We start from the raw sequence: 13,916 nt of genomic DNA, 5'->3' as shown, positions 1-13,916 counted from the left end.
AAGATGTATGGATTTCAAGATTTTTCACAGATTAAAAGCCTGATCTACATTTAAAATGCCCCTCTTTAGTCTGATACCAATAAATAAAATACATCACTACTAATTGCCTTCTTAAGTCCAGAGCCCGCCTGTGTGTCTTTTAATTTTAGTGTTAATATAGCTGATCTATGAAGGCCTTAGAGGTTTGTTAGAGAACAGCAGTGAACAAACTGCATCATGAAAACCAAGGAACACAGCGGACAAGTCAGGGATAAAATTATGAAGAAGCTAAAGTTAGGCTTAAAGCAATATCTCAAGCTTCAAACATACAATGAGGTGGATTATACCTAAATTGACAATTCGGTAAGGAGAGAACTAGTCAGAGAACAAGAAGCCAATGGTAATTTTGGAGAAATTGCATAAGTTCACAGAGCTCAGGTGGAAGAATCTGTCGACGGGACAAGTATTAGTCACTCTCTTCACAAATTTGGTCCTTGTGGAAGAGTGCCAAGAAGCAGGACATGATTGAAAAAAATCCATGAAAAGTCCAGTTATCAATTTGCATCAAACCATGAAGGGGACACAGCAAAAAGTGCTGTGGTCAGGTAAAACATAAAATAAGATCCATCCAACTTGCAAAGTGCTACATGGAGTGAACATCATCCCCCTTAACGTCCCCAAGGTAAATGGTGTCGGCTGCATCATGAGGGGGAAAGCTTTTCTTCAGCAGTTATAGGGAAGCTGGCAAAAGATATGAAAATGGATGGACTCTGCAAAGTATTGACTTGGGGGAACTAAATCCGAACGCCTGTCTTGYTCATTTTCCTTTCGCTTCAGTTATGCGCTACCCTGTTGCACTGTTAAAGTTCAAGGGTTTTGAAACATTTTTGCAAATCCCCATAATGCACAGACTCTGACTCACTGTGAATGTGGAGGTTTATAGATCCTTTAGTAAAGATAATTCTCAGGCTGATCATTAGCAAATTATATCAATAAATATTGCTAGGCTGCGTAGGGGGCTGTCAAGTATAAAAGTAATGGAAGTATCATTAGACTATGTAGTATGGAGACCGCATCATCCTCCAAAAAAAAAAAAAGGAACAGAAATACTGCCCATTCTTCAATGCAATCATAGTACATTCAATAGATATTTAGCACTGATAAACTGAAAGGGACAAACACTTTTGGTGCTAAAAGTAATCTCTTAAGTTTTAAGAGGGACATTAAAACCCTCTTAAAGGGGCGGGGGGCATTTACTCACTATAATCTCTGAACCCTCAATATTGTGTACTAGAAACAAAATATCTAAACTGTCGTCAAAACGGGCCAAAAATAAGAACTGGAAGCACATTCAGTCATATGGTTTATGATAACAGATTGTGTTTTTTCTAATATGTTTTTGTGGCTGGTAATTGGAATTTGGTTTTCCAATTTTTAGTCAGTGTGCAGAACACCAAAATAATACCCTTCAAAGACTCTTACTTGACATAATTACCATACATAATTAGTTGTTAATGTTAATTTTGTTACTTTTTATCAGAATTAAGACTGTAAACACAATAAGAGTAAAACAAAAATGCGATGAAAGAGCTGTACAAAAATGTAAGAACAATTACAAGGTTAATTTGACTATTTCTTTCCCAAATGATTTCTTTCTTAATCCAAGGTTTTAAATTAATATATACCAAGATCAAGAGTGTTTACTTTATTCATAAAAAGATAAGAGAATCTTTAATGACAAAAAAATACACAAACTATCTAAATCAGATTAATGCTTCTTAGCACTACATTATCTAATGAAATATGGTTTATTCAAATTGTCCAGTCAATGCCTTGAGTGACTTAAGCTGTGCATTAGGTGCTTTATGACTTAAGACTATATCAAGGCACTTGGGTTTTCCTTTCATTTGTCACCCGTCTGTAATTACTTGACAAAAAAGTCTTTAATAATAAAAACCACCTATAACTACATAAAGAACAGATGAGAAATAACATAAATTATTTGAACAAATCACATAAATACTGCATGCAAAACTAGAACTCCCACCTTTGACAAAGTTCACAATATAAATAATATCTGACTTTTTTTTTTTTTTTTTGCACTGATTTAAAAAATGCTCAGTGAGGAAAATGAATGGAAATAGAAAAAGAAGAAAAAACCCAGAAACCTTAGTTAGCAGATGTGTCACGTGTTGGTAATATATGGCAAAAACGTAGTAATGTGTGAATAGAAGAGACTCAAAAACTATAAGTGATGAAAAGTATACGCTGTATAAAAAGACTAAAAACAAAAACGTTTTTGGCAATGTTGAAGATTAAGTCAGACCAAACATATTCTGTTTTAGGTCAGCTAGGATTACTAAAGTATTGCCCTTTACTAAATACCAGAATAATGGAAAATTGTTCAAGAGTTTTTTTTCTATTTTTTTTTTATTTTCTTCAGATTGAGAGGTTTAAATGCATAGAACTGATTTTAATAATTAATAACTAGGATTAAATATTTTGGGTCTCCTTCCAGAGGCTCCTCACCAAATCTTACTGAAATTATAATCCCTTCCTGTACTGACTTGCCTTGTTTGTGCACATAGTTTTAGCTTTGTACACATGTAACTCAAATCAGGGCTGTATGATGACCTGTCCAAAGCACTGACTTTGTTCTTCACAGAGAACTTTGAAAATAACTCGGCAGTATGATTAGGGTAATTGTCAATTTGGGAGACCAAGCTTCAAATTTCTGGTTTATGTCTTGAGTTTTTGAGTCAATATTTGCACCAGTCCCTCCTGTGGTTTGTTTGCTACAACCTGATGCTACCAGTCTTGTTCTTCAGTTGAGTTGGTGTTATGTGGCTTCCAAGTTTCAAAATGTTTTTTTCTCTAAATGCAATGATAGTTATTATTGCCAAGCAGATTTATTTTCATCAGGCCACAAAGCATACTTTTAAAAATTATGGTATTTTTCCCTGTATGCATTTGAAGATTGTAATTTGGCTTTTTATGTTGTTTTGTATGGTTTTCTTCACTTAGTGACCTTTTAGCCTCTGTCAGTACAGGACACATTTAAGTGTGGGTAATTATACTCATTTACCCAGCTTCTGACTCTGTCTAACATTTTCACAGGGTCTTTTGCTTTTTGTTCTGGGGTCGATACAAACATTTAAAAGGAAAACAAAAAATCATCTCTGGGACAAAAGTCCATCTCCTCCTTCAAAGATATAATGACTGAACATTTCCATGCTATTTACACCTGTGTGTTTTTTGTTTTTGTTTGATTTTTTTATTGAACAGAAAAATCCTGCCATAGCAAATCTTGTTGCATTTGTACATCTAAATATAAAGTTCTATGGATTCTGAAATAAATCTAATTATTTTGTCATTTTTTAAATAAATAGCATTAGTAATTATAACTAAATTAAAACAGGAAAAGCTTAGTCAAATATAATCTCCTATTAAAAAATTTTTGCTTTTTATGTAGTATACTGTATGTGGCGATATAGTTTTAACTGTATGTCAGTCACCACAATTCAATGACAGGTCATGAGAATAACAATCATCTTGTGCTAAAACATTTTCATCTAACGTGGGTGATGTTGTTGCAAAATATAGTTTTAAACTATATAATTATAATAAACTGAGCATATTTTCCCAACTCTGAAGGCAGCTCAATATCCCAGAAAGATAATCCTCTTTCAAACTAAAAAGGGAACAGATAAAAACAACCCATCAGGGAATGGAAAAATGTTGGTCCTACTTCTTCAGATTCTGTGTATCTGTGGAAGGCTAAGCAACAAGTCTGATCCACTGACACAACAACATATAACACACAGAAACGTAAGGAAAGACGAAATAAATGAAATAAAGACTCAACATTTACTCTGTAACATGAGGAAGGTTATTCAAAAGATATGTGTGAATATTTCCCAGAATAAACTGAAGCCTAGGTTAGACAACGGATAGCTAAAGAAGGTTCGGTCTAAAATAACGTTTAGACTTGGAATGAGACGAAAGAGCTACATTTTGATATAAAACTGTGGAAGCGGGAAAAAACTACAGTGTACGCATCATACATTATCCCTTTTTTGCTGGAATAAATTATGATAAATTTAAAGGATTACAGTTTCAGTTATTGTAAAAAAAATAAACTCTTCTTAAAGTAGAAAACCGTATAATAAGCAATGTCATTGGTGACAACAAAATGACTTGGAATAAATGAACAAATAATTTCAGTGTTGATGTGTTTCTGCTGTGGGTTATGAGATACGATAAACCCAGATAATTAGTAATTTATCTACCTATGGCCAAAAAAGTAAAAATCACTTTTGTCTACAAGGTTTTATTGAAAAAGTTGCTTTTGGCCAACATCTGTTCTTCTGTCCGTACAGCTACTCAGTTGTAGTTTTTTAGTGGCTTTAACTACCTCTTTACCTTCCGAAACTTTATATGCTGTAATGAATAGTAGCAACAGCTATATTACAGGCATGGGGAACCTCGAGTTCTTCTTCATATGCATATTGCATAGAGTGGAACTGCTATTGTATTTGATATATTGGGCCACTCTTAATACTGGACCCTAACAAATGCAAAATAATTTTACTACACACAACTGAACATCAACAAACATTAAAAAAAAAAAAAACAAAAAAAAAAAAACAAGAATACATTATATTTACATTGATTGACCAAAAACAGTGAGAGGTAGTAAAGCAAGTTAATAGTTTCTGCTCTGTTTGAAATTATAAGGCAGCTAAAGCATTTAATCAAACACACCATCGGCAAAACTCACCGCTTACAATAACAGCTTTTGTTTTGATATTTGGTTGGTTTGTTGCCAACAATGTAAATTGCAATAATTGAAATCTAAATAATGACTTCAGAGAAGTATCTGTCAGTTTTTTTCTCCTTTTTTATGCTTGTCTATCAACTGTTGGTTTTTGTTTTGTTTATTTGCTTAAAAGGGATCAACATGCACATAAATCAGTTTTCCGCAATCAATATAATTTCTCCTTAGATTAGGGACATCTTTTTTTCAAAACTTATCTGTCAGAAATGCTCGTGTCTGACCTAGGCTTCAGTCACAAAAGAGAATGGAACCTTGAGATGCATAAGGGTCCATTAATAAATGCACTCCATTCTGCAGAAGAAATTCAAGTGTGTTGTGCCCAACTAAGGGATCAAATATGGACAGGCGAGCAAGCAACGTAACAACAGTTATCTGAAGCATCCACAGTTAAAAAATAGGAGTGAAATTAAAGACACATAGCTGGACAGACAAACATGGCCGAGGAAAATCTGGAAAGAAAATAACAACACATGGAGGAAGATCTGATGAGGTTAATAAAATGTAAAAATAGAAAGAACAATCAGTGTGATCAGAAATCGGAGAGCGAGGAGAGTAAGTCAGATACCCAAGAAGTTCCTGCAGATTGCACAGGGGGAAGGGAAGACAGTCAGTTTCATACAGCAACAGAACAAACACAAAACACATCTCAAACCACATTAACCCAAAGACACTACAATGGTCCCAATGGATATTACACACTATTTCTTTAGTATTCCAAACTGAAATGTCTTGACTTCTTATGATCACTTTCAAACATTGTTTGGTGTTGCATTTTGTTGTGATTTAACTTTAGTTACTCAAGTGGTTAAATTAAATCAGAACATAATTTAAATCATACAAAAAAATAAAATAAAATTAGGAGAACTGGGAGACTAAACAAAAATATTTAACAGAGACAAACAGTCATGCTGTTAATCGCTTGTGTCAATCACTGTCACATTTAGCTACGTATAGTTTTAGAAGCATTGATAATCAAACATATTGATGATGATAGATGGTTGTGCTTTCTGACACAGCTCTACCAGACTACAAGGTAGAGCATGGGTGCATATCAGTAAATCTGAGAATGTCAAAGTTAAGCTAGTTTTGTAATTCACTTCAAAAAGTGAAACTCCTGTATCAAACCCAGAGTGACTTATTTCAAATGTTTAGCTTGGTTAATTCATGATAATGGCATGTTGCTACAACGCAAAATAACAGTTTTGTAATATTACATAAGACCAACAAAAAGGCCAGCAGGCCATCACTAACACCCTCCCCAAAGTGGGTAAACCACAAAAGGTCTCAGTAAAAGAAGATGGCTGTTTAGAGAGAGCTGAAATGAAGCCTATCATTGGTAAGTTGAGAGGAAGGAAAACTGTTATAGAACAAGGTGCAGAGGTCCTTCAGACAATTGTGTAGCAAGATCCATTCATGAATTTAGGAGAGAATCAAAAGGTGTGGACTGCAGCTGTAGTCAGAACATCTGAGGCAATAAATGAGGCACTTTATTGAGAAATCAAGGTCAGAAAGTCTGTAGGATGACCATTGAAGGGACATAATCCAAATTGCTTCAGAGTCTGCTACATTTCCAACATAAAAAATGATTTGTGGAGACAAATATGCTGTAGTGTTGGTACACAGTTTAAATAAGTCCAAAGTCAATCTACTGGTAAAATTTTAGGGAACTTTCAACAAAAAGAGCACATGCTTTCCTCTGCTGACAACTGTATGGAGATGTCTAAATCTTTTTCAGCAGCACATTTTACCCATCATCACTGCCAAAGGCACCAATGTCTGGTTTAATGACCACTGCATCAATGGGCTTGACTAACTGGCAAACTGGCTCAACTTAAATGCAATAAGGCATTCACAGAGTATTGTCAAGTAGAAAATGAGTGACATCAGATGCAACAATTCAGACAAGCTGGTGGTTGCTCTTAAAGACATTCTGGACCTCCTTAATACCTCAGCAAACCCATAAGCTGATTACCACCAATCCTACCCACACTGATGTGGTAATTCATGTAAAGAAGCCCAAACCGAATATTGAGAGCGTATTGTACAGCACATGGATATACTTTTCAGTTGGATGGCAATTCAGCTTTAAAAATCCTTCATTCTTGGTCTTATGTAAAATTCAAACTGTGTGAAAGATAGAATTTTGTTTTTCATCAACACTTAGTCACACTTGAAAACCGTCCCTCTGTGTGTAACACTATAATAAATATATATTTTGTTAACAATTTTCTTAATTATGACATGCACCTGTAGAAGAGGCAAAAACACATTGCAGAGATGATTAATCATAAAAAACATCACATCTTTTGTGTTGCCTTCTTCAAGCAATTACTGAACCCAATTGAGCAGGTGACACTGTGCCAAGTGAAAGCAAAAATGTACATCCTCTGTTGGGAGAATGAAAAAAACATTCCTAATTGCCATTTGTGGCAAGGACCAAATTCTTACACTAAAAGGACAAAAATAGTGGAAATGTAGTCAACTTGTAAAGTCCACTTGCAAATGAGTAAAAATACAAATTTAATTTACTTGTGTGATTATATAAAGGCTTAAATAATAGGATGCTCAAATAAAATGTGCTATGTTGGTGGGGAAGCAGATTTTGATGTGTAGTAGTTACTGGTCAAAATGAGGACACTGTCTTTGCTCCCCATGTAGATCAGCTTAATGAGGATTTAATACCCTCTCTTGCAAAACATCTTGTGTCCTGGCAAATCCAGGGGAGCCTAAGCCCTTGGACCACTGAAATGTTTTTAATCACAAATCTTGGTATTTGGCATTTGATCTTTATCATCTGAAAACTAGAAAACTGTAGCAGGGGCTTTGCCATCCTGTCTGAAAGCTGCTGTAAGTGTTTGCTATGGTGAGAAAAAGTTAATCTTTCCCTGTGATTGCTTCTCTATGCATTAGTCTGACTACAAACCTATGTGTCGAATATTAATTATGTTTCACGGAAAGAGACAGAGGATTGGTAAATGGAAAGCAACAAAACAAGGAAGTCTACCAAACAAATCAAACGCTATCATGGTTTACAGTGGGGCTTGGATGGGAGAGGCTGGACTGGACTCGGGTTTGTCTGCACTAGACTGGGAGAACACTAAAAACTTACCAGGGCAGTTGTGATAGGAAACATTCTGTGCTCTTGATCCTATTCTGGTTGGACATGGACCTTGAGAAGCAAAAAGATACGGCTACAGACGTGCATGATTGGAATTTCTGAGTATGACGTGAGGACCTGTATGCGTTTTACTAATCCACCTTATTCCTGAAAGGGGTACAGGTCATGTACCCCTTGCTCATACATATAAGGTTTAGGCCATTTGGTGTCTTTAAAGATGTGAAATGGGGTCATCTACTGTTGGACATTTCGTACTGACCATTCATCAATAGTTTCTTACACACTTTAACAACCAAGTATTTCAAAGTAAGAAATGTTGATGGTCTTTTTATGTCTGCTGTGAGGGCATATAGTTAAATGATTCCAATAAGTAAAACAGGAGTGAGCATCTTTTCCATTCTAAATGGGTCAATTAGACTGAATAGATCCTTACAGATTATTATTATCGATTACATTAAATAACATGAGATTTAAGCATTTTATTATGTTTAAATTGACATAATTCCTGAAAAAAGTACAAGTAAATAACACAATGCATTGTGGTTTTAAGTGAACATAATTGTTAGCTCACAGTTACAAAATGGAGTTGGGAAGGGACAAAAAAACAACATGTATGTACAATATTGGGGCAGGAAATGGTGAAGAGGCAAATTGACCTGGGACATCCTGACAGTGTTATTGTAGGATTGATTCTGGATGCAACTTCTAGAAAAACAGAGGAGGTTGCAGTAAAGCGCTCTGGTTTTGGAAGATAACCATATGTTTTGAGCTGTAAGGTTGAGGAAACTGGTTGCAGTTTCACTAATTATCTTTTTTTATTGGTTTCCATTTTTACACACTTGCTGTTGTCCCTGTTAAGATACAGTACTTGTTGTTGTTTGCCTTTAACTACACAAAACTTAACTTGTGCACCAATAATATGGTGTTGAACGTGCAACAAAAGTGAAATGTAGTCGTTTCTGTAAATGGGTGTCTGGTTTTTACCAGCTACCAATAAACAAGGAATCGAGAAGAATGGTTCTGAAGAATCTACATTTAAAGCAACCATTCAAATTTCCTGATATCTGCTCATTTAAATGAAAAGTCCACAAAAGGAAATTGTCATATCATGTTGTGGTTGGTTGCAACCCACAAGACAAGAAACATCAGTTCCTTAAAAGGATTAACAGTACTGTAGATTGAAGAACTGAAAAGATTTTTACGTATAAGAAACAACATGTAATGCTATTTTATGGTTTCGTAATATGTGTTAACTCATCAGTATAACCAGCGGTTCCCATCCCCATTCTCAGCCTAAAATGATCATTATAAAGTTGTGAAATATGGAATTAATGTGCTCTCAGCAGATTTAAGCACATGGAAACTATCAGATCAATGTAGAATTAAATTACATCAGCAGCTGTTTGGTTACAATATTGGTCAGCTCTTGCAAGAAAGGAACAAACAGCACTGTAACATTCTGACGATGACACAAGAAACCACGTCTGGTGGCATGTGGCATTAAGGTACTAGTTGGGCTTTACTTCTACTTAGAGAATCACACAGTTTTGCCCAGCATCCTTAAAAAAAAAATTATCAGCTTTATTATTGTGCAAGCAGTGACGTGTATCAGGTTTTTCAATTGTTAGCTTTTTGTTTATTAGTAATAGTATACACAAAGCAGGTAAATATGTTAAAACATGTAATCAAACAATTTCTTCTAGCCATCCTCCAAGTATTTGATAGATGAGGGGACTGGTATGGATATAGTATACTATTTGATATTTAAAAAGTTGATGTTCCCACATGTTTTTGTTTTTTTATTACACGCTGGTACTGATGCCAAGCAAAGCGTCATGAGTTATAGGAATAAGGTGGATTAAAAAGAACCTGAAAGAATTAAATGACCTAGAATGAAAGTTTAATCAACACACTACAGCAATCTTGACTATTTCCTCAGAGTAAGACAAAAGAAAATCAAAACAAAACACACAATCATAACAGTGGGTGTACATGAGTGCACCTTGAGGCTAATCCTTTTATTAAGGTCGGAGCTAAAACAGCAAGAGATGAGATCAATACTTCACCTAAWGATAAAGGCAAGAGGAAAAAAAAACGAAAAGGAAAAACACAAGCACCTCCATGTTGAATGTTTGTGCTACTAGATCCGTCTCTGTTCAATAGTTTTAACTTAAATGGCCATTATTGTGTATTCCACCTTTAATTATATGTCCTCAGAACCACAGAGAGGTTAACCTTTAAGTTGTAATGAGTTTTAGCATCTACTTATGTTCATGAGTGCAATCTCATCCAGTATTAGGTCGAACAAGTTGGGAAGAAATAGATAATAATCAATGTAGGACTGATGTAATGAAGAGAAAGCACAGTCCAAAAAAACATGCATTATTTATAATCAATGTTCGTTAATTTGCATTAAAACTGAAACACATGTAAAGACATAAAGGTAGAAAATACTATAAAAACTCCAAAAGGCTATCTTCCCATCTCTCTCGACTCTAATTATGTCAGTTCTACCTGATGGCGATTCATCTAAATCTTTGTCATTAATCAGTTTGCAAAGGTTAAATAGGGGAATTTCTGCACAAATTGCAAATGAAGATGGCAGCCTAAAGGACAAAGGGGACTTTTAATACAAAGCGTGAGCTAAAGATTGTTTGGGAGCTGAATGGCAATGAATATTTTAGCATCAGAGCAGCAGACAAAATGCTAACACTATCTCTTTAGATGAATTGTTGCCTTGTTGACTTATGAGAGGAGCTTTCTGTGCTGTTACATAATGAAACATCTGTTAACATATTTCAGCACCTGTTGTGTGACTGTATATTAAGCCATCAAGTCAAGTCGAGCTGTGCTTTCGCCTGATAGACTGCTCTACACAAGAAGGGAAGCTCCCGCTTGCTATCACAGAGAGGCAGCATGACTTCCTCTGCCCTCCCTCTAGTCTGCTACCTCATAACTGGGCTCGTGGAAACACTGTGAGCACATCAATAATGAGGGGGAGTGCAGAGGAGGACCAAAGGGTTTTACAGGTCATATTTCATGGAAAGTTCACTGCATGACACAGATTGAAGAAGAAACAGAGGAAGAGGGGTGCTGAAAGGTACTGTAGACAAAGAGAGGCAGAGCAGAAATGGGACGTGTATGGAACAACACAAAGAGAAGGCAGAGGGCAGAAAGGAAGAGAAGCCGAAAGGAGGGGGTTTTCAAATCGTGACAGAAGGGTCATACTTACTGTAGGGCACACACTCGTACTGGACCTCCAGATACTTGTAGGTCCCTGGACATGGGTCAGGGAAGACATCTGAACCTGTGATCACAATGCACTGGGTCCGATTGTTGCATCTGGAAACATAAAAAAGGAAGAGGAAACAAAGAAGTGCATTGAGACAATGTGTTGTGAATTAGCACAATATATGAAAAAAAGAAAATGAATTGAAAGAGCTGTCAGCCTGTAAGATGCTAAAAGAAGTCTGCAGAAACCTTAAGACGTCATACTAGGATGTACAGCAGGTTCTTGCCACTCTTGATATCGCAGAGCATGCCGTAGCTGATGTACAGTCAATATCTTGTTGCAATCAGCTAATCTTACTTGGATAGACATGTTTCTATCAACTAACATTTTAGGCTAAATATATATTATATATATATATATATATATATATGTGTGAAGCTTTGTGTCTCATCTTAAAAATGTTAAATATATGTCAAAGTTGTTCCTCAGAATTGCGTAATATTGAATACACATAGATAATATAATTCTGCAAACTGGACAACTGCAAGGAGACTTCAAGCAATCTAAGAACTCATTTTCACATTGGTATTGGTGGAATTCACTTAATTGTTCTCTGATTGCTCCTGCTCAAAGTAAAAGAGATAAATCTAATCAAGCATATTTATGAAGTCATCTACCAAACAAGCCAGGCATATTCAATATATTTGATAATGCGCTGCATATGCTCCCATGGTGAACAAAAACAAGAGACAATCTGTCAATAACTGTTACGAGTTACACAATATTAAATTAGGGCTCATATTGCTTCTTCATGAGAGAAAAAGAGCTGATTTAATATAAGCACACTGTTTTTCCATTTCACCGGCAATAATTTCAGTTATTACACAAAACGTTTGGAGAGCAGAAACTAAAAATTGGCCCACTGTGCTCCGAGGCAAACCAGAGAGTTGCGGGTGAACCACCTCTTTTGTTTCAATGAAAGCATGATGACATCAATACACAGAGAAAGTTGTCTTTGTTATCATGGGACATAAAATTGCATTGAAAATCTGAGGGGCCAGATCAATAGCTGATTAACGGTGGGACAGGAAAAGTATTTCTCTCTTTATTTATTTATTTTTTTTATTTGAAAAGACGTAATCTTGATTATTTTTTTCTCTTTGGGTTTTGTTATAATTTTAGCCCAATAACCCATCAATGCCACAAGTTCAAATTTGATAATATAATACTATAAAATAACATTGTGAATCTCCCAGCGCATGTAAGCTATTTAAATGATCTTACACATTTCATTTGACTACATGTTAGAACAAAGTATTTTTCTTCTTTACATTTCTTCACAATGGACGATGTTTTTTTTAAAAAACTGTTCTATATGCTTGTACAGACCCCCATTTATATTCAAATCTGTGAATGCATCTGTGTTCACAAAGAATCTCATGGGGATTTTTGCTTTATTAATGACCTGCTTGTGTAGTAACAGATAAAACTATATGCATTTTGTTGTTCTCATGTAAATGAATTCCTGTTTAGAAATTAAAACGTGCACCTCATGCTGAGATCATAATAGACTGCAGTGTGTTTTTTTTTATTATTATTGTTATTTTATTTTTGTGTGTGTGTGTGTGTGTGTGTGCGTGCGTGTGTGTGTGTGTGTGTGTGTGTATGTGTTTTTGTGACAAATATTTTATGGATCTGAACCACTTTCCTCATATTAAATGGTCACTTTGATGATTCTGTCTGCTTTGCTCATGCATAAGCATATCATGCAGAAGCAATATAAATCATAGTGCTTTATCCAGCAGATTCCACTGAGACCAGGAAATGAATGCGTAGTTTATGTCAGGCATATAAAACAGAATAATATAGAAAAATAAAATTAGTGACACTAATGAGACACAGACCTACCATCATTACTCCGGCAAACGTACTGAACGACACAAGAAACAGGCTCCAAAAAGCTCATATTTCTTTAGAAACAATGTTGTCATATGTGTTGATAGATCTGCTTGATATATTGCCCTAATTTTAGAGCAGTGGAATAGGGGCACCCTGATCTATGGGATTGTGTGAGTCTGATTACCGTCTCATCTGTGAAACCTCAGGGATCTCCTGAGACCAATTGGAAAAGCCCTAATGACTTCTTCTATGCATAGTCCTACCACTCATTTTGGAAGAAAGCATGTAATTGAAATTCCACCAATAAAAACTTCAGCATTTGGCTGTGCAGGGCACAGGTCTCACAGTGCACACTAATTAAATACATTTAAAATATGATATCTCTGACTATCTTTTGATAGTCTGAGGCTATACAGTAATTAATCATCTTCATAATGAATATTAAGTCAAAGGAGTTTTTTTCTTGTTTCACTTTTCTCTAGAGTGATGCATTCTTATTCTACACTCCGTTTCTTAATAGGAAACATATTTTTAAGAAAAGCTATTTAGAGTTCAGCTTCATAATATGTGATATAAAGTGATAATCAGATGAAATACTGAGAATGCCTATTCAATGTAAACAGTTTTTTTTTTTTTTTAATATGACTTATTCTTCAAAGCAATGAAAAGAATGGCAAGAATGGCTTGAGCTTGGGCCTTCTCCCCTTGCCTCTTTTTCGACCTCCAGGCCGTTAATCACGCAGAAGCATTCCAAATGTAATCCCATCACATCTCTGACCTTTTGGGAGAGGCAGACATCGGTACAATTAGAGTGTCGTCAGGAACGCAGCTTGGATTTGATGCAAATCTCT

General features: G+C 35.5%; 1 protein-coding gene across 40 annotated transcripts in view; it reads right to left on the bottom strand.

Annotated features, from left to right (window-relative positions):
• The window catches only part of adgrl2a (adhesion G protein-coupled receptor L2a), a 127,241-nt gene that overhangs the window by 60,186 nt on the left and 53,139 nt on the right, over positions 1 to 13,916 (bottom strand). For 34 of the 40 annotated variants that reach the window (XR_533604.2, XM_008408083.2, XM_008408086.2 and 31 more), the window contains exons 4-5: positions 11,167 to 11,276; positions 7,926 to 7,985 (exon numbers count right to left, since the gene is read on the bottom strand). Coding sequence is in view for 39 of the 40 variants with exons in the window: in XM_008408083.2 (XP_008406305.1) it covers positions 7,926 to 7,985; positions 11,167 to 11,276 (170 nt within the window). In the remaining variant the exon portion in view is untranslated. The remainder of the gene's footprint in view (positions 1 to 7,925; positions 7,986 to 11,166; positions 11,277 to 13,916) is intronic. The other 6 variants (XM_008408058.2, XM_008408097.2, XM_008408061.2 and 3 more) reach the window with 1 other exon arrangement.

This window comes from Poecilia reticulata, linkage group LG4 (assembly GCF_000633615.1).
Source record: "Poecilia reticulata strain Guanapo linkage group LG4, Guppy_female_1.0+MT, whole genome shotgun sequence".
Lineage (NCBI taxonomy): Eukaryota > Metazoa > Chordata > Actinopteri > Cyprinodontiformes > Poeciliidae > Poecilia > Poecilia reticulata.
Note: the sequence above shows the minus strand (reverse complement) of the source record. Positions and strands in the feature narration are given on the sequence as shown.